This window comes from Ambystoma mexicanum, chromosome 3q (assembly GCF_040938575.1).
Source record: "Ambystoma mexicanum isolate Mex_15411 chromosome 3q, UKY_AmexF1_1, whole genome shotgun sequence".
NCBI lineage: Eukaryota > Metazoa > Chordata > Amphibia > Caudata > Ambystomatidae > Ambystoma > Ambystoma mexicanum.
In genome coordinates this window covers 317,843,861-317,864,663 of record NC_090926.1, presented here as the reverse complement: position 1 = coordinate 317,864,663, position 20,803 = coordinate 317,843,861, and the positions used below count along the sequence as shown (strand labels likewise).

General features: G+C 50.3%; 1 protein-coding gene across 6 annotated transcripts in view; it reads left to right on the top strand.

Moving 5' to 3' along the window:
* The window catches only part of PRPF40B (pre-mRNA processing factor 40 homolog B), a 1,091,929-nt gene that overhangs the window by 916,469 nt on the left and 154,657 nt on the right, over nt 1-20,803 (top strand). For 5 of the 6 annotated variants that reach the window (XM_069653885.1, XM_069653882.1, XM_069653884.1 and 2 more), the window contains 2 exons: nt 12-126; nt 6,385-6,494. In XM_069653885.1, coding sequence (XP_069509986.1) covers nt 12-126; nt 6,385-6,494 — 225 coding nt within the window. The remainder of the gene's footprint in view (nt 1-11; nt 127-6,384; nt 6,495-20,803) is intronic. The other variant, XM_069653883.1, reaches the window with a different exon arrangement.

Below are 20,803 nucleotides of genomic sequence, written 5' to 3'. Positions count from 1 at the left end.
TCTCCTCCTAGAATTTCTTGGATGAACTTCATGAAACTGGGCAGCTACATTCTATGTCGACCTGGATGGAGCTTTACCCTTCTGTGAGTGCGGATATACGATTTGCAAACATGCTCGGACAGACCGGTAAGAAGGACCACAAACTGCCCTATTGCACTCCCAAAAAACTTTCAGTGCTTGCAATGAAAATTCAGTTTAGTGAAAGTGAAAATAAAATAAGTTGTTTTGCATGGCAGTGGCCTTACACAAATATCTGTGGTTTGTCATTGGTCTTCATTTTACTGACCCCTGAAGAATATCCATTGAGCGGGCCCCCCAGGATTCAAACCTCTCCCTTGTAGTTTGCACGTAGAGCTCAGCAATCGGCAATCAGTCATTAATGCATGTCAGAATTCCATTTTGGGGGTTCCTCTTGCTAACTTGAGTAGTCCCGAAACCGTTTGCTGGCTTGCAACTGCAACTCACATTCTGTACCTTGTTTTGCCCATGGGTGTGTTTTCTCAGTGTTATGGGGAGTCGGCTGGTAGCAGCTACTAATAGAGTTTTGACTAAATCACTCAGGGGGTGTGTGTGTCTGTGTGTGTGTGTGTCTGTGTCTGTGTGTGTCTGTGTCTGTCTCAACATCCCGGGGAATCCTCTGTGTTCTCATAGTTTTACCATCAGTCTCTGTTCACATTGTCTCCCTCACCATCAGCTCTTCTTCTCTTAACCCCAGCCTTTTCCCATCGGTCTCAGCCCTTTCGAGGGGATTGGGTCCTCCGATGTATTCCATATCTACGACAGGTAATCACCACAGCTGTTCTGCTTCGGAAAATTTTCAGCGTCTGCGTCCTGCGTCGATGACGTCGATACGCTGTCCTCGAGGGCCTCCGTTGAGCTGACGTCACCGGATGTTATAAGTAGGACGCACAACGCCCGTAGTCTCAGTTCCGTTTATTCCACGAACGTGTTCGCTTCTGAGATCTTGGCGCGCCTCGGTTCTTCTGTTCTTTCGGTTCTTCGAACCTGTTTGTTGTGAAGATTTCCTCCACGGCCGGGTTTTAAGAAGTGTCGGGACTGTGGGTCCAAGATGTCATTGACGGATTCGCACGACGCCTGCCTCTGGTGCCTCGGTGAGGACCACGGCACGGATGACTGTGTAGACTGCCAGTCGCTTACATCGAAGGCCTTGCGGGAGAGTAAGAAGAAGCTTTCTGTAGGTAAGGTGGCCAACCCCAGAAGTCGAGATCCACTGGGCTTTCGACTGACGATTCGAGGGGCGACTCTCCGCATCGTCGGCGTAAGTCCGGGGGGTCTCGGTCCAGGAGTAGGTCACGCCATTCCTCTGCCTCTTCGGGGCACTCGCGGAAGACTGATCAAGCAGTCGTCGCGATCACTGGGCACCTTCGAGGTCTTGGTCGGACAAGGATGCTCGCTCTAGACATGCCCGTTCTAGTGCCCGGTCCTCAACGCCCTCGAGACCATCGGAGCCTTTGAGGTCTTCGAAGAAGACATCGACGCCTCCGGTGCCGAGGTCGTCGAGGGACTCTCTCGAGGCTCTGCCTCCGAGGAAGCTGTCGACGCCATCAGCGTTCAGGCTGTCAAAGGACACGCTCGGGGCTCCGCCCTCGAGGACCGTGTCGAAGCTGCCGGCGCCACGCTTGACGTCGACGCTGATTCCATCAATGCCCTCGATGCCTTTCGAGGCTGTTTTGTCAGAGGTACCCCGTGGCACGGTGGAACCCCCTAGAAAGGCTCTGGCCAAGGCTAAGAATGTCTTTGTCCCTTTTTCTGTGCCCTCATTCCAGCCTCTGGATTATATTTCTGAGGTGGATGAAGGGTCTGAGGAAGGTATGGTTCCTGAGGAGGTGCCTGACAAGATTTTGTCTGGTCATAGCCAGATTGAAGACCTGCGTCAGTCGTTGCATGACGCCAGTGGTCTGGACACCTCTCCGGAGGTGGAGTTCTGTATGCCTGAGCCTGGCACCCATGCCGAGCCCTTGTACCAGCGCCTTCTGTCGAGGGTCATGGAATACTTGGGGTGGTCGGCGCCACCTGTGGATTTTCTGCAGGATGACCTGACGGATGTCCTCGACCAAGGTCCACCAACTGACCCGGTACTGCCATTCCATATGGCCTTGCAGAGAAGGGTAGCAGCAGCTTGGACTGCTCCAGAGAGTCTCCCGGCAGTGAGCAAGCCTTTGCTGCGAAAATACCGCCCAGCCAGTAGCGACCCCTGCTACTTCATCACGCACCCCACTCCGGAGAGTTTGGTGGTGTAGGCGGCTATGCCCCAGCAAAGCAGGCGTTGTACCCTACCATCCCTCCTGATAGGGACGACAAGCGTTTTGATGGCTGGGAGAAGAAAGTGTTTTCTTCAGGGGGTATGGCTTTACAGGCAGCCAACTCCGTGTGTGCCTTGTTACGTGGAACTGTATTTCGTTAGCGGCTGAACATATTCCCGAAGGGGAGGAACAGGATGGTATTCTTGCTATTGTGCTGGATGGCAAGGATGCCATGTGTGAGTCTGTTCAGTCGGGTCTGGACATGGCAGATTGTATCAGCCGGTCCATGGTGGCGAGCACCGTAATACGCTGGTTTGCGTGGTTGCGGAAGTCAGGGTTTGCTCCGGATGTGAAAGCCCGGCTCCTCAACATGCCCTTTGATGGTGAACATCTTTTTGACAGCAAGGCTGACGAGAGCCTTGAGAGGTTGCAGACCTCCAAAGCTGCAGCGAAGTCGTTGAGTGCTGCAGTCCGCCAACCTCTGCCTTTTTGTCCTAGGGGACAGCAATGGATGGGAGGTTCCTTTTGATATTACTCATCCTTTGGTAAATCGAGAGGAGCTGCAAGTCAAAGGGGCCTCCGTAGGAGTACCAGAGTTGGAAAACAGGGTACTCGAGGTACCAAAGCCGCTCGGGCAGTTGCCTCTTTGCCCTCTGGCACTGCCGCAGCCACTTCTGCTCCGTCATGAGGCCATGTCCAATGGTTCGCCGGTTGGGGGAAGGCTGGCGCAGCATCTTGTAGAGTGGCGTGCCATTACTTGAGATGTGTGGGTTCTGGAGATCATAGTCCACGGCTCCTGTCTTCCTTTCCGGCAGAGGCCTCACGACAATCCACCGCTCCTTGCGCAGGAAATACAATCCCTGCTGGAGAAAGGCACCTTAGAACTGGTGCCGGTAGCGGAGAGGAACAAGGGATGGTATTCCCCTTATTTTTTGATTTAGAAGAAAGACGAGGGATTGAGACCCATCATGGACTTGCGCGGTTTGAACAAGCTCCTCAGGAAGGACAAGTTCAAGATGGTTAATCTTTCTGAAGTCCTCCAGGCCCTTCAACTTCAGGACTGGTTGGTGTCTCTCGACCTCAAAGACGCTTACTTTCATGTGCCGATCCATCCCAAGCACAAGAAGTACCTGAGGTTCGCGGTTGGCGACTCGCACTTTCAGTTTCGGGTCCTGCCGTTCGGATTGACCTCCGCCCCGAGGGTCTTCACCTTCTCAGGAAAGGGGGGATTCACGTCTACCCCTACCTGGACGATTGGTTGATCAGGGTGGATCATCTGTCCGTCACCTGCCACTCCCTTCACAAGCTGGGTTTCTCCCTCAACTTAAAGAAGTCCCACTTGATGCCAACTCAGCGGCTACAGTACATCGGAGCTGTGCTCGACACATCCCTGGGGCAGTGTTTTCCTCCCCAGGTGAGGGCTCATCACATTCAGCAGATGGTGCACAAGTTTCAGCATGCCCAGAGTCTCCCGGCGTTCGAGTTCTTTAGGTTGCTCGGCCTCATGGCATCCTGCATTCTTCTGGTGCCAGAGGCCAGGTTGCGGATGAGATCTCTGCAATGGGTTCTCAAGATGCAGTGATCACAGTCCTCCGGCAGGATGTCGGACCCCGTTCAAGTGCCGCCCTCGGTCGCCCAGGACCTTCTGTGGTGGGCCGTCGATCGCAATCTGATGAGGGGGGCTCCATTTTGGCTACCCTGGCCGGAGGTGACGATCATGATGTACGCATCCCTCACGGGATGGGGAGCTCATGCCAACGAGTTGACAGTCAGCGGTCGTTGGTCTCCGTCAGAGTCCAGACTCCATATCAATCTGTTGGAGCTGAGGGCTGTCAGGCTTGCCCTGAAGGCTTTTCTGCCGACTGTGCGAGGAAAGAATGTCCTGATTCTGACAGACAACACAGTGGCCATGCACTACCTCAACAAACAGGGGGGTGCAGGGTCACTTCCTCTGTGCAGGGAGGCGATGCAGCTTTGGTTCTGGGCCATCCAGCAGGAAATTTCGATCTTGGCAGTTCATCTGGCCGGAGACGAAAACGAGACGGCTGACGCTCTGAGCAGGCAGAGTGCGATGTCTCACGAGTAGGAGCTGGCTCAGGAGATTCTCCTGGAGATCTTCACCCTTTGGGGGACCCCTCAAGGGGATCTCTTCGCCTCCATTGTCAACCAGAAGTGCGAAAGGTTCTGCTTGCGGGAATTTCCTCCAAGAGGAGCCTTAGGAGACGCGTTCGTGGTGGAGTGGTCCTTCCCACTGCTGTACGCGTTTCCTCCAGTCCCCGTCATCCTGCAAGTGCTGCAGAGGTTACAGAGGTTCGGTTCCCGGATGATCCTCATTGCTCCAGCATGGGCTCGGAGAACATGGTACCCGGACCTTCTCGACTTGTCCATCTGCCCTTCACGTCGTCTTCCCTACCGAGATGATCTGCTCTCATGGGAGGGGGGTCAGGTTCTCCATTCAGAGGTCAGATCCCTCAACCTTCACGCTTGGCTTCTGAAATGTTGAGGTATAAGGATTGGGACCTCCCTGAAGACGTGATGGAGGTGTTGCTTTCGGCCAGACGGCCTGCAACCAAGTCCCTGTACCGTTGCCGTTGGAGAAAGTTCTGCCACTGGTGCAGGGTTCAGAATGTGGATCCTTTTTCATGTGACATTCCTGTGGTTCTGTCTTTTTTGCTTTCGTTAGCCCACAAGGGGCTGCAAGTGGGTACCATTAAAGGTTACCTGGCGGCGCTATCCATATTTAAGCGCTCGTCGGAGGAGTGTTCTTATTTCAAAATTCCTTTAATTTCTCAGTTTCTCAAAGGGCTCACTAATGTGTTTCCGCCATCACCTTTCCATGTGCCTGGTTGGGATTTGAACCTTGTTCTAAAATTTCTAATGAGTGCTCCATTTGAGCCTTTACATTCTTGTCCTCTGAGACTGTTAACCCTTAAAACTGTATTTTTAGTTGTGGTCACTTCCGCTCGCAGAGTGAGTGAGTTGCAGGCACTTTCAGTTAAGCCACCCTTCACTGTGTTTCATAAGGACAGGGTTGTCCGTAGAGTTCATCCTTCCTTTCTTCCGAAAGTTGTCTCTGAATTTCATTTAAGCCAGAAGGTCATTCTTCCGGCATTTTATCTTCCTCCGCATCCTGGTAAGGAAGAGGAGCGGCTCCATAGGTTGGATCCTAGGAGAGCTTTAAGTTTCTACATTTCACGCATGTCCCGGGTCAGAGTGGACGATCAGCTCTTTATAGGTTATGCTGGAAGGCGTTTGGGACAAGCTGTTACTAAGCAGACTTTGTCTAGATGGATTATCTTGGAAATTTTTTACAGGCCCATTCTACTAGGGGTATGGCTGCCTCTACTGCCCTGCAGAGGGGCGTTCTTATTCGAAACATCTGTGATGCAGCCACTTGGGCTTCGGTCCATACTTTTGTACTACACTACACCCTAGATTCCATCCATGGGCAGGATCTGGCCTTTGGCAAGGCGGTCCTTTACTCTGCAATTTGATTGGACATTCTAAATTTCTATTTTCTAAATTCTTTTTCCCTCCTCCATACGTTGGTACTGCTTTGGGAGTCTGTTATAGATATGGAATACGTCAGAGGACCCAATCCCCTCGAAGAACAAGTTACTCGCTTACCTGGTAACGTTCTTTCGATGGGATGGTCCAACGACATATTCCATATCGCTCCCTCCCTACCTGCCCCGCTACAGAATTTCTTATGCGATTGCAGCTTATGTTTCCGCAACGCTTTCTGTGGTCATACTGGCAGAAGATTGGTGCCACACGTTTTGGGGAAAAAACTACAACTGAGGCTACGGGCGTTGTGCATCCTACTAATAACATCTGGTGACGTCGGCTCCACGGAGGCCCTCGAGGACAGCATATCAATGTCATTGACGCAGGGCGCAGACGCCGAAAATTTTCCGAAGCAGCACAGCTGTGGTGATTACCTGTCATAGATATGGAATACGTCGTCGGACCATCCCATCGAAAGAACATTACCAGGTAAGAGAGTAACTTGTACTCCTCCCCCACAGCCAGTCTCTCTGCTCTCCTGACTTTGTGCCTCTCCCTTTCAGTCTCTATCTGTCTTCTCTCCTGAATTGGTGAAGACTAATAGCCGTTCTAGCATTTTCCTTCCTCACAGGCTCCACCCCCCTCGACCTGTTCAAATTCTATGTGGAAGACTTGAAGGCACGTTTCCATGATGAGAAGAAGATTGTAAAAGATATTTTAAAAGTGAGAACAATGGTTACTTTTGATGTCAAAGATGTGAACTATGCTCTGAAGTTTTTGTTACCTGCACCTCGCCATCCACAGATCCTCTCAATTCTCCCCTTCTCCTGTCCATGACCTTCTCTCTGTTGCAGCAGCTTGCCCCTTTCTTCCCTTTCCGATCACCTTGTGTTCCTGGGCCCCTCACCAGCTCTTACTGCACCTGACACACTTCCTCTCCCATCTGCTGTTTTTTCCTGCAAACCACTTAGCCCCCCTTGCATTCTGCGATTATTCTAGGCTGCTTCTATCTCCTGCAATCTCTTCACCAAATGTTCCTCTTATTCCCCATCAGACTTCCTCTTAGTCCCCTTCAGACATGCCCCTACTCCTGCCATGACTGCCCATTCTGTGCCCTCTTCTTATCAATAGTCCCCTTTCCTGCTCTCATCTACCTTTTTGCCTAAAACCCATGCCTCCAGGTACACCTATCAGTTGTACTCCCTAAAGTTAGGCAAATAATCCCAATAACAGCTAAGAGTAGCAGTTGAGCAGGTGTTTGCTTTTTATTGACATCTTGAACTTCTGTAGTGATATGTTCAGACGAAAGGTGTCAGAAGTGCATGTTACTTGGATGATCTCTACTATTGTTTTATCTCATGTTAAGAGAGCCTAAAAACATCACATATATTTTCAATGATGATAATTACTGGGCACAAAGAAAGTATGTGTTACAACAAAAAGAAATGTCTTTAAACATTAAAATGCAGTTGTACTTGTCTTAAAATACCTCACTCAACAATGAGAACTTCTTTTTTACTTCCTCAAACATCCTCTTTACTCCCAATTTCGAAATGCTTGGACAATTGTGACTCAGGACTTCTGATGCAGTGACTCAGGGGGCTGGGTGCCTCCCTGAGCAGATGGATGGTGGGCCCAGGGCAGTGTGGGTGAGATTTCCTGATCACTGCCACTTAACCGGCTCTATCACATTTGCCCACCACTTGCTTCTAGCCCTTTAAAATAATCTCTGTAGGGCACAAAAGATAGAGACTCCCAAACTAAGGTCACCCTATGCAGCAACATCCCTGAGCAAGGCAAACACAAACCCAAATTTGCAGTTGCTCCACTCCCACCAATGAGCCTTGTTCCGCCGGAAGGAGAATGTACTTTGCAGTCACAAGCTATACACAATTTGAGCTTAACAGGCATTTACCCAAAGGAAGGAATCAGATGCTGTACTGATCCAAATGTTGTATCTGTCTGGGAGGGAGTGTTATCCAGTTTCAAGGTGGAGGACCATCTTTTTAATGCAGCGGTCCAGCCTCTGCATATTTCCCTACACCTGACTCACACAGCAGCTGAGCGACAGTGATTTTCCAAATAATACCAATGGCAAATCAAAGTGAATAATGGTACACAACTGGAAACCCTGAGCCCGACCCTAAGGGAGGAGTGAACCAGAGATAAAAGGGACAGACAGGAAGGGGCTAGTATGGGCTTTTGGAGCAGGAGAATAGTAGAGTTTGGATCAAGTAGGCGTTGGTAGAGAGAGCTACAAGGTAGATGAGAGAGGAGAATGAGAATGGGAAGAGTGGTAGAGATGGGAGGTAAGAAGGGAAGAGAGATAAGCCAAAGGTAGCTGGAACACAGAACTAGAGTGAAAAGGATAGGGAAGTTAGAATTAGAAGAGGAAGGCATGATAGGGCAAGCATTGCCCGAAGCAGTGGGTACGAGTGACGCTCTGATCTGAAGAGGTTACGCTCACGGTGGGAAGAGGAACGAGCATGTGGCAAGCAGAGGATGAGTGCCAGACCAGTGCAGGATCAGAGAAGTAGGGCAGAGTGTAGCCATCAGGACCCCAGAGAGGGGATGTCATAAGACCCTCAAAAGATCCTCTTTGGAAACTGGTGGCATAAGGCTCGGGTTGCTTTCTCTGCCAGTGATTGTCCAGACACAGTTACTGCTATGCCTTGTGACAGAGATGCAGCAACTCTGCCAGGACTGGAGGTGGTAAACACCCAAAACGACACGCGAGACAACCAGGCAGAACTTTTTTAAACCCAAGCCACAAAGGAACCTTGAGTGCCAGAGAATTCATCCAAAATCTTTAAGTTTCTGAAGAAGAACTTTTCACTCTTCTTGAAGTTCAGATTTCTCCTCTGGGAGGAAAGAACTTTGATGTACTTTGAGTTGCTAAAGCTTCAGAGGAGACCTCTTTTATTTTGTGTTGTGAATAAAGACTGGTTATACCCAATTTTGTGTCTGTACTCTGTAGATCTCACATCACCTCAAAATCTTATTTGGAGCACTGCTCATGCCCTTCTCTTGTTCTCTTTAATTGGAACAGTCTGTATAATTGAATTGGGGGTAATTTTCATAAAAGTGAGATGAGATGAGAGATTGTAGAGATGAGTAGTGATGCCGTGGTAGGGCCTCCTGCAGTTCTGAACTAAATGGTTACCGGAGAAGCTGAACCACCACGTCAAGCAGAGTCTGGTGGCTTCCAAGATGAAAGTCCAAACACAAGATCAGTCGAGACACACAGATGAGGACCCTGCAGCAGCAAGAATTGTTGCAGTTATCAGCGGGATGGTCTGGTTCAGCAACAAACCTGGACACCTTAGGAACTATCAGTGAGCACAGATGAGTTTGGATGGGAACCCCTGAAGATATAAAGGCAAAGAAATTGAGACTCACCTAGAAAGACGATTCAACAGTAGTAACCCAGCCATGGTCACTGTTCGCAATTCAAATAAAATGCATGCAGCAGGACATGCCACAGAACTCCACTCAGTTAGGACGGTGTCATGGTCTGCTACACAGTCGCAGCATCAGACAATGGATCCAGCAGAGGCAACAACCACAAGGACACAGTGCGTGGTTCCAGATCCAAGCAGCAGGTGCAAGCCCTAGGAACTGTGTAGACACAAGATGCTTCAGGCCAACAGATTCTGCTGTCCCCGCCAGAACAAGCAAGAGGAGTACTGAAGACAGTTCCTTCTGGTCATCAGAGAGGCAGAGCTTAATCATTGGCATTATTGCCCAAAGATGGTGGTGGAGAGCTTCTATCGTCTCCTTAGGTTGAGCTACTTCCAGGCACAGAGTGTTAGCTTTTATGTCAAACTGGAGTGTTAAACCCTAACTTCCCAATAATACATAGAGGCATAATTCAAACATTTACTTGCACCCGATCAGTGCACACCAACTTTCACATGCATTCTCCTGGGAAAACTCAGGAGTTGTAGTTTGCAAAATAATACCATACTGTCGTTACCCAGGAACACCTACACAGTCCTTTTTGTGAGCTCCTGGCCTGAGGGCCCAACAGAATATGACCCTACATGGTCACTCACTATCTGTCATTGAATACAATAAAGTATGTCCCTATGTTTGAATCGCAGCATGTTTCTGACTGAATCTGACCCTCACTCCAGTTTAGGGTTAAGTAAGGTGGTGCTGTTCTTCTGCTTACTGCCACTGGGGAGGGTGGCTAAACTCTGGATGGCCGGTAAATCCAGGGATTGTAGCAGGAAGTTTCCCCTGGCCCACAGAGTCTCCCAGCCTTCCCCATCGGTCCTACATAATGTGACATTCTCACAGAAGACAAAGCATGGCTGCATCCTCTTCTTATCCTTCCACAAAGAGACCTGAGATAACCCATCCTAGCCCACAAACAGAAGCACCCATCACCAGCTATTATTAACATTTACAGCAAATTGACCACATTAAATGCCATATCTTCAAGTCTTATACAGTCAGCTCCCTTATGTTTTGTAGCTGACTAGATTCCCCTGATATGCATCATTTATGTACTCACATAAGATAATAATGTCTAACCTTAGTCTAACTACAACCACTCATTGACTCACTTCATAGCTCATGTTTTCCACCCCTTTACTACTGTAGCACCATTCTCCACATGCCTTTACTATTACCTTTGTAATATGAGTTAGGTATAGATTCAAGCATGATAATGTAAGGCTTTGTTTGCGAGCCACAGAATTCCTATGTTCAGCTTGTCTATCAGCAGTACCTGGTGTGTAAAGGCTCGCATTTAGATGGCATTTGATCTGTATTTGTGTGTATTTTCAGACTTAGGCAGGATAATTTGTCACAAGCTGAATTTAAGGATTTTCCAACCAATGACACACAAGGGCAAAATAAAGTGCAGTTGCCTGGCTACAGGATTTAAAAATACTAGTTACTCTATTTTGAGAGCGTCTAAGAAGAAAAAGTCTTCCTGTGTGCAAAAATAGCTACAACTTGTGCAGTCACTATTTCAAAGTACATTGCCAGTAACAGATCCAGTACAACTGTCTGGTTCAGGTTACTGACCGTTGGAGACTATGGCACACCTTGGCTATAGCCTCCCCCTTTTGTGGTTATAAGGGTCCTTCAACAGGCACAAACAATTAAGAGTCACATCCCCCAATGAAATCAGGATGGGACTCACTGTGGAAAAGTGATCAGAGCATCACGAAAATGTAGGGCACTCACAAAGTAGGCATAAAGCAGACTTTTGTACCTTACAATTTGGACATGGGAGTATTTCTTGTTTTGAAATCTAAAGTGGCTTCTTTCACGTTAATTCACACTAAGGACATTAGAAAAGGAAGGAAGCTTTGAAAATAATTGTGGGCAAAGGACGAATACAGCGGGGTCTTGTGAGACAGGCACGGTGACAAGAGAGACACAGACTCAGAAAATAAGATTTCAAAACCTTTATTTAAAGTTTCAGGGTTGGTGTAATACCTAACTAAGCCTAGCTGTAAAGGGGTGTTTCCCTGAAATGATGCTTCTAAGGGCCGTTGATGTTTGAAAGCCCAAATAAAAAGTCTGCCTGTGTCTAAACCTACGCTTGCCCTCACGCTATACAGAAATGTGTTAGGGGGTCGTTTGTCAAAAATGAAAAGTAGTGGTTCAACAGAAAAATAAGGAAACCAGGGTTGGTTTCCGATGGCTTCCTTGCCAGGCGTGGTTTTAAGCTTATCAAAATGAGTTCAATCAAAATCAAACAGTGCTGTTTGCAAGACCTTCACCAAAGGGTCCTTGCAATGAACTCCAATACCTTCAGTGTCTTTAACTCCTCCAAGCTTTAGTCCTTTCAGTACTATAAAACAAACCAGTATGTTTGCAACGTAGCTGCGCCTCTTAGGGTTCCCTTCACCAAGCTCAGGCCCCTTCCAGCTTTCAAACACAAAGTCAGTTTTATCAAGATGTACTTTGATTTGTTAAGTAGGCCTCTCAGGGTGCCCTTCCCCAAGCACAGACCTCTTCCAACTTTAAACACAAAACACAATATTTCACTGTTCCTTTTTAGATTCCTCAGGGTGTCCTTCCCAAGTGTAGGCCCCTCTAATCCCAAACACAAAGTCAGCTGGTCAAGATATGCCCTTTTCTTGTTTACAGCTTTTCTTACAATCTTCACATGGGGTACACTCGGAGGCTTTCGAAAACGCCAGGCTCTTTGCTTTTCCTCCGCACAACCACTCAGACTCTTTGCCCCTCTCTGTGTTTCTTACTTGCACTTCCCTTGGTACCTTTTAATCTTCAGGTATTTATTGTGCACACTTGCATTGGGCCTCATTATGACCCAGGCGGTAATCTGCCGACATTACCGCCATGGCGTAGTGAGCGTTTACGCCGTGGGTCGATGGCGTAAAGAGCGCCACATTACGACCCATCGCGCACGAGCATTACGCCATGGCGGTAATGTAAATAACGCCATGGCGGAAAAGGCCCCTACCGGCATCGTAGGGCGAGCAAGGTGCACTTCCGTCCCCGTAAGTAGCGGCCAGCGTAATTAACGGCCACCGTAATTAGCGGTGGCCGCAATTAGCGGTCACCGTAAAAAGCAGAACCGGAAATAGCGTCATCGCGGCGGAACGGGAAACAGCACGTCGGCCATCTTTAAAAACACAATCCATTTCCATCCTTCCGAACAACACCAGATCCAACCTTGACACCTGTCCCAACCCATCACCCACCCATCCAATCACCCAAAAATGCCTAAAGTTGTTAAGAAGGCATGTGTCCGCCAGCGCCAGGAAAGATTTAGCCGGGAGGAACTCTGCATGCTTGCGGAGACCCTGCAAGACAATGCAGCTGTCGTTTTCTCGCCGGAAATGACCAGGCCAGCGATAGCAAAAAAGAAGGCCATATGGGCCCTGGTGGCCGAGCGCGTCAGCGCGGTGGGGACCGTACCCCGCACCCCACAGCAGTGCAGGAAGCGCTGGGATGACCTTCGCATACGGGTCAGAGCCGTCATCTCTGCGAACCGCAACCTTGCCCTGGGTACCGGTGGAGGTTCGTAATCCCCACTGAAACTCCAACCGTGGGAGGAGATTTGTGCAACCACGATTGGCATGGAAGGCATTGAAGGCGTCGGAGGGATGGAAAGGGGAGTTCCGACATCAGGCGATGAAGGTAGGTGCCTCAAACAAGACATGCCATAGTCACTGCAGACCATTCATGTGTAGCACAATGTTGCCCTAGAGTGTAAATGCAACACATTAGCTCGACACTGCCCATAGCCACATGCGAGCTCCACCCTGTATACACTGCTGGCACCCACATACCTGCATCCACATACCACACAAAAAGGAGACAACCTGCATGGCCCTGCCTGAAATCTGCCTCATCTACTGACCAGATTCATGTCAATCATTGTCATTCCAAAGTCCGCAGACCCATCAATAACACCCTCCCTCCTTTGCTCCACCACAGGCACAGATTCACACCCCGAGGACCAGGACACCCCTGCGACGAAGAGAGCCAAGAAGGCCAATAATACCATCCCCGCACCCTCAACCTCAGCTGCAGTGAGGCAGACCCCACAACAAGCAGAATCCACTGCAAGCAAACCGGACGGCCCACCGGCAAGCACCCCAGTAGGCAGCAGGCCAGCAGCAGCAGCTCCACCTGTACCAACATTGCCTGCCACAGAAGGCACCGGGTCTGCGGCCAGCAGCAACATGGGTGAAACAGCTGCAATTGCTGCATGTTCAGACTCTGACATTGAGGAGCACGAAGTCAGAAGCCCCACTGACCTTCTACATTCCCCCTGTTTGTCAAATGCCAGCCCCCATGAAGATCACACACAGGGGCACACAGAGGAAGAGGAGTGGCCTTCTACCCCATGCCCAGTCCTCAGTCCACAGGAGGGGAGCAGCCCCTCCATCACACCACCAGCACTGGGCATGGCCCACCAGGGGCAGCAGTCCCTCGAGGACATCATAGAACGGCAGCAACAACTGTCCACGATGCTGACTGAGCATGCTGCGGAATGTGTGGGGGCTAGGGCAACCATTGAACAGGCCACGGAGACCCTAAGGGCCGAAATAGCGCAGAGCACTGCCACCCTGAGGGATGCTATGCAGGCCATGTCTAGGGACATTTGTGGTGAACTTGCCGGGTTGCGTCGCGCTCTCACTGAGCTCACCCACACCCTACAGGACGTGCATGCACGGGGGCAGGCAGGGACATCCTCCGCTGCCAGTTCTGCACAGAGCAGCCCCGTCCGACGTTCCGGACGGAACCTGCGCTCCACAGCCAGGGGTGCCCCGGGGGCCGGGAGAGGGGTCTTGTAACAGCCTGTGGCCACTGTCACAGGCATCTGTTGACACTTACATGGGGTGTGTTGGGGTGTGCAGGGGGGAGGGGGGAGGTGGGAGGGGGTGTGTTGGGGTGTGCAGGGGGGAGGGGGGAGGTGGGAGGGGGTGTGTTGAGGTGTGCAGGGGGAGGGGGAGGTGGGAGGGGGTGTGTTGGGGTGTGCAGGGGGGAGGGGGGAGGTGGGAGGGGGTGTGTTGGGGTGTGCAAGGGGGAGGAGGGAGGTGGGAGCGGGTGTGTTGGGGTGTGCAGGGGGGAGGGGGAAGGTGGGAGGGGGTGTGTCACAAGGTTTTATGATTGAAATACACTTTTTGCTTTTCTGAAATGAAATGTGTGGACATTTGCATTGCATATGTGTGCTTTATTGGTGTACAGTCCACAGTGTGCATGTACCAGAGACACACAGTGCCCCAAGTGCAGTCTCCATGTGATACACAACAGCCGTGTGTGCTGGAAGCAGTGGTCGATGATATTTTGGCGCATTGCACGCCCCTCCTGTGCATCGCCTCCTCCATGGGGTGCCGCCCCATCTGCACCCTCCTCATCCTCATCGTCAGGTGGTTGCAGTTCTGCGTCAGGGGGCAGGGGCACATTCCGTCTGACGCACATATTGTGTAGCATGACACATGCCATGACGATCTTTGCCATCTTCTCATGGCGGTACAGGAGTGCCCCACCAGACCTGCTGAGGCATCGGAACCGTGCCTTCAATAGGCCGAATGTCTGCTCTATGACCACACGGGTACGTGTATGTGCACGGTTGAAGTCCTCCTCGTGCTGGTTCTGCAGGTTTCGGACTGGTGTAAGGTGCCACCTCTTCAGGGGATAGCCTGCATCACCTGTATGTAGGCGAGAATGTATGTGCCAGTCATGACGTCTGATCAAGAACATGATGTGCCACCATGGCTTGCATCCAACTGTTACTTTGGCTCACTTCTACATGCACTAATTGATTCACACAATGCAACCAGTAAATGCTCATGGCTCCCATGGCCTGTTTTGCATGCCATCACCCAATGTATGCAGAGGGGTGGAGTGCATTGTGAGTGCCCATCCACTGTGTCCGTTCATGCATTTTGGTTAGTTGGCCTGGCACATGTCATGTGATGGCAATGCGCACATCATTGCAACATTGCTGTGGGCCTCATCATGACCCCAGTGAGCAATGCTGATGTAGACAGGGACATTTTGGGGGCCCTGCTGTCTGTGTAATGGTGTGTTGATGTTTCTGTCCGTCATGTGCCTCCTTCGTGGGCAGTAATCGGGGACAGGCCTATCGGTTGATGGTGTTTGGTGACGTGCATGTAGGTGCTTTTCATTGTTGACAATGTGGTCTGATTTGGTAGAATGCACTTGCAGATGGTTGTGTCATGGTTGGGACACAACCTCATTCACATGGTAGGGCTGCAAACATTGGGTATTGGCTTTACTGGTGTTGGGTGGAGTTTGGGTTGCTTTAGGGTATCATCTGTCTCCGTTCTCTCTGCTACTCACAGCCAGGTGGAGTATGCATCATTCCCCCCCTTCAGCCAGGTGGAGTATGCATCATCCCCCCCCCCTTCAGCCAGGTGCAGTATGCATCACCCCCCCCCTTTCAGCCAGGTGGAGTATGCATCATTCCCCCCCCTTTCAGCCAGGTGGAGTATGCATCATTCCCCACCCCCCTTCAGCCAGGTGGAGTATGCATCATTCCCCCCCCTTCAGCCAGGTGGAGTATGCATCATCCCCCCCCCTTTCAGCCAGGTGGAGTATGCATCATTCCCCCCCCTTTCAGCCAGGTGGAGTATGCATCATTCCCCCCCCCTTCAGCCAGGTGGAGTATGCATCATTCCCCCCCCTTCAGCCAGGTGGAGTATGCATCATTACCCCCCCCTTTCAGCCAGGTGGAGTATGCATCACCCCCCCCCCTTCAGCCAGGTGGAGTATGCATCATTCCCCCCCCCTTCAGCCAGGTGGAGTATGCATCATCCCCCCCCCCCTTTCAGCCAGGTGGAGTATGCATCATTCCCCCCCCCCTTTCAGCCAGGTGGAGTATGCATCATTTCCCCCCCCCCTTCAGCCAGGTGGAGTATGCATCGGTACGTCATTCACCTACCCACTTCACATTTCCATGGTCATGACATTGGACTCACCGAGTAGCCAGGATCTTGGACCTGCATGTCGCTCCATGTAGCGTGGTATTGTGGAGTTCCTCAGGACCATAGAATCATGGGTTGATCCGGGGAATCGGGCACAACAATGTGTGATAATCTTGTTGGAGTCACACACCATTTGCACGTTGATTGAGTGGAACTGTTTCCGGTTGCAGTACGGTACCTCCATGGCACGTGGAACCACCAATTCCACATGGGTGCAGTCGATGGCACCAATGCAACCAGGTATGCCGGCTAGTGCATGGAAACCCACTTTGGTTTTTGCAATCTCCTGGGCAGTCCGTGGTAATGAGATGTGGTCGTCTGTGTGCTTGAGGAGGGCATCGAGCACTTGGATGAGTGTTCGTGAGAATAATGGTTGTGAGATGCCATGCAAGTGCCCCACTGTGTGCTGGTAGGTGCCTGTGGCCAGGAAGTGGAGTACAGACACTACCTTCAGTCAGGGTGGGATGGCGGTTGGAGTTTCTATCATGCTGACGATGTCGTTGTGTGTCATGTCTACGATGGCGGTGATGGTGTCCCGGTCCAAACGGTACAGGGTGTGGATCTGCTCAGCAGTGAGGTTGAATGGATTGGCTCTGATGCGTGGGATTGGGGGCTGCCTGCGTGGTGGCACTGGCTGTGCTGGTGGGGCTTGCTGGGCCTGCCTTGCCCTCCTTCTCCTCCTGCGTCTCCTCTGTGCTGCCTGTTGTTGTTGTTGCTGTTGTAGCACTTGCATTGCTATCAGGTCCTCCAGCCCCAACATTGCTAGTCGTATTGGTATCATTGTGGAGTGTGACTGGGTGTGGGAAGGGGTGGGGTGTGCTCTTTTTGTACTTCCTGAGTCTGTATTGCCTTCACCTGTGCTGTTTCTGTGCACCTGTGGCAGCTGTATTCACTTTACATGGCCATTTACGGTTGGTTCGCGATGGCGTAATTAGCACCATGGCGGTAAGGTACTTAACGGGCTGGGGGATGGCGTTAGGTGCATGTCCGCTTGGGTCGGCATTTGCGTACCTTTCCGCCATGGCGCTAAGTACGGTGTGGGAGGTCGTGTGCGCGCGCCCTTGGCGCAGTTAGCGGCAGCGTTAACTACGATGCCGCTAATGGCATCGTAGTTAACGGTCACGGGTCATGACCGGACCTAGCGGAAAACGATGGCGGTAACCATTTACCGCCATCGTTTTTCACTTAGCGCCAGGGTCGTAATGAGGCCCATTGTCTTTTATTGCTTTCATGATGGGGTGCACGCTTGCACACTTCTTTTCCACTCTATACTACTGTGCCTCTTGCACCTTCCTACGTTAGTGTGCTTCTTTTGCCCTTCTGTTTTATTCACTTCTGTCTTTGGTTGTGCCCACTGGCACTTATTTTCCTTTGACATGTGTCCTTGCACCTTTAATACTGTCACTTTCCTTCTCTGTGCTCATTCACACCTTTTTCTTACTTTTCTTACTTTCCTTTCTGGCCGCTTGCCCTCTCTTGACTTTAATGTGCACCCTCACACTTTTCCTTTTACTCTGCTTCTATCCGCTTTTAACTTTGCATCCGGACTGCTTGCCCTTTCTTTTAAATCTGTTTACTTTCTGTCCTTGTATTTCTGTGCCGCTCGCGCGTACCATTTACTTGCTTTCTTTCTTTCTACTTTCTGCTTCTTGCTTTCTGCTTTGTGCCGTTTTATCAATCTTGCCTTTTTTCCCTTTTATGTTCCAGCCACCCGCATGCTCCCGACTTTTTCTCTCTCTCTTGTCATGCGAAACTCACCGGGTAGTGTAGCGCTGGGGAACAATCTCTCCGGATGCTTCGGGTCGAGGTCAGTGTCTCACCACATGCCCCTCAGACACACATGGCCCAAGGGAACAAGCACTTGCACAGACTCTGCCAGCAGGGTCCCAGCTGCCTCTCACCAGCTCTCAGAAGACACAGCTCCCCAGACATGCTGTAGCCCTCCTCACACACTGGGCCAGCGTTGCAGCACACCCTCTGCCCCATATCCTTCCTGCAGCTCCCAGCTTCGTGGCTTCTCTGGTCCAAAATGCTTCTCCAGCTCGCTCATCCATCTGTGTTAAACCACACCTTCTATAGTGAAAATAACAGTCAAGTGGAGTCAGGTGTAAATGGTCCCTATTAACTGCCTGACCCCGCCTGACTCTATTAGTGGGATGGCTCGAGTTCTGTCTAGGGTAGGTTGCCCTTACTTTCCCCGTGTTATTCCTATGGGTAATCTTTACTGATCTTAGTTGCCTGTTCCTCGTCTCAGTATCTGTTGGAAATGGGAAGAGGAGATGGGGTGAGATTGGAGGTACCACACAAAGGCTGAGGGAGAGTAAGTTGGGGTGTTTTGGGGACATGAGTAATACCATGTCTCGCCCTTCGGCATCCTCCTCCCAATCCCTCGTAAGCCTCCACTCAGGTGATCCTCCCTCGCTTGTCCACCCCCTGGGTCGGGATCCGAAAGCGTTGGCACTACCCTGGCCACCTGAATGGAAGATCCTGAGGGAGTGAGTGGGAGAATACCGTCAGGTTTCTCACAATCTCCAATATGGCATTTTAGAAGTGTTGCTGTATCCACGGGGACAACAAAACTTTGAGGCCCAAAAAGAAGTGTATTGGGGCTGCCTTACTATAATGATTTCCATCATACCCTGCATGCCAAAGCCTAACTTTATCTCAAAGGTGGTCTAAATACCTACCATGGGCTGTGGCAGGTTTATTGTCAGAGAATAGTACTGTACCCAAAGAAAGGCCTTGGAGAAAGTTTGGTATCTGCACTTAGTGCCAAAGAAGCTAGTACCTCTTAGCACTTGACCGGCTTACTATTGGATAATAATATTGTCATGGGTCTACTTCTAGAGTAATTGTGTATGAATGATTATTGCCATTGTGTTTATGATGAACATTAGATGCTATCAATATCTTCTCAACACAGTTCTATTACTAAACCAACATGTATTTGCATGTGAAATATATTGTTTTCATGCCCATAAGTAGAAATACATTATGCATTATCTCACTCTATTGTTTAGCATTTATTTATTTGTATTTATTGGATATTTGTAGGCGGCTACACAATAAATGGTGTTTCAAAGCCCCACAATTCAAAAAAAGAGGGGGAGAACAAGGCAGAACGATAACAATAAAGGTCCTACTAGGCCTTGTGACATTTGGATCGTGCAAGTGCAGTAGCAAGGAGGGAGAAGGGGGGAGTGTCGGTCTGCGCGAAATGCGAAGTGCTATGGTGGGAGGGGAAGTGCAGGGTAAAGAGGAGAGAGTGCAAGTGAAAAGGCAGGGTAGGAGGAGGATGGGGGGCGCATGGGGCTATGCGATTGCTAAGGAGAGGCCAAGAGGAGAAGTGCCAGCGATTGCATGGGATGCACGGGGTGAGGGTCCACATGCTAAGTGCAAGGAGGGGGGTGGACTGGGTAGGGGGGCCTGGTGCCCTGCAGAACGGAACCAGGCAGCCAGTCACTGCAGCAGACTGGGGTGTTAGCAGGGGAGGGAGAGAGGGGAGGAAGAAGAGAAGAGGAGGGTCTTGAGGAGCTTCCGGTACTTAAGGAGATCCAGCTCAAGCCTGAGAGTGGCAGGGAGACCATTCCAGAGGGAGGCTCCTGCAGAGAAGAGGGATCTACCCTACACTTGCTGCTTAGAGAAGTGTCAGATCTGCAGAGAGTTGGAGATGGAAGACAGAAGGGCCCTAGAAGCAAAGAGGTATTTAGGGAGAGAGAATTAGATGTAGCGGGGTCCAAGGCCCCAGAATGCCTTGTGGATGCTGCAGAGGGTCTTGAACTTGATCCTAGCAGCACCAGCGCAGTGATTTTAGGACTGGAGAAATGCGTTCCCTGGGCTTGAGACCAAGGATAAGTCTTGCAGTCCTATTCTGTATTAGTTGAGGGGGTGAAAGGAGGATAAAGGAAAATGGAGGAAGAGGCTGTTGCAGTAGTGCAGCCTAGAGAGGACCAGAGCTCTGGAGACATTGAGTTTCTGAGACAGCATTGGGGGAGTTAACCCGCAGTAAGTGCAGTCAGCACAGGTCTCTTCTAAGGAAGAGAGCTGTGGAGCTTGAATTTGAAGCTTTCCAAGTGAGATGTATGAAATCCTCCTCTTTACTGCACTATGCCCCTACACTTAAAAAAGCTGGCTCTATCCCTATTTTACCCAGGATCAAGGCCGCTAGCAGCCACAGATCTATTTTAATGGATAGGTTAAAGGTCCTCCCGCTTAGGTCAAGTGTGCCGTGGCTAGGTTTGGATAAGGTGTGCCCATGTGGCCTTGTGTGCAGAGAGGATCTTATGCACTTTTTAATGGACAGCACATTTTTGGTTAATTTAAGAAAACAGTGGTTAAGGCACCACATTTTCCAGAATCAAATATGTAACCGTGTGTACGCTATGGCTTTTTTTATGATCAGTGATGATAAGTTTTAAGTGGTATCTGCTTATTTTATTAAGGAAGCTTTAGATGTTGTCTACAGATTTCGTTCTGCCGGGATCTGATTTTTGTTTTGTATGCAGGATGCCTATTGTGTATGAAATGTCCAGGTTTTAATGTATCTATTGCAACAATAATGGTGTTTTTAATGGCTCACACTGA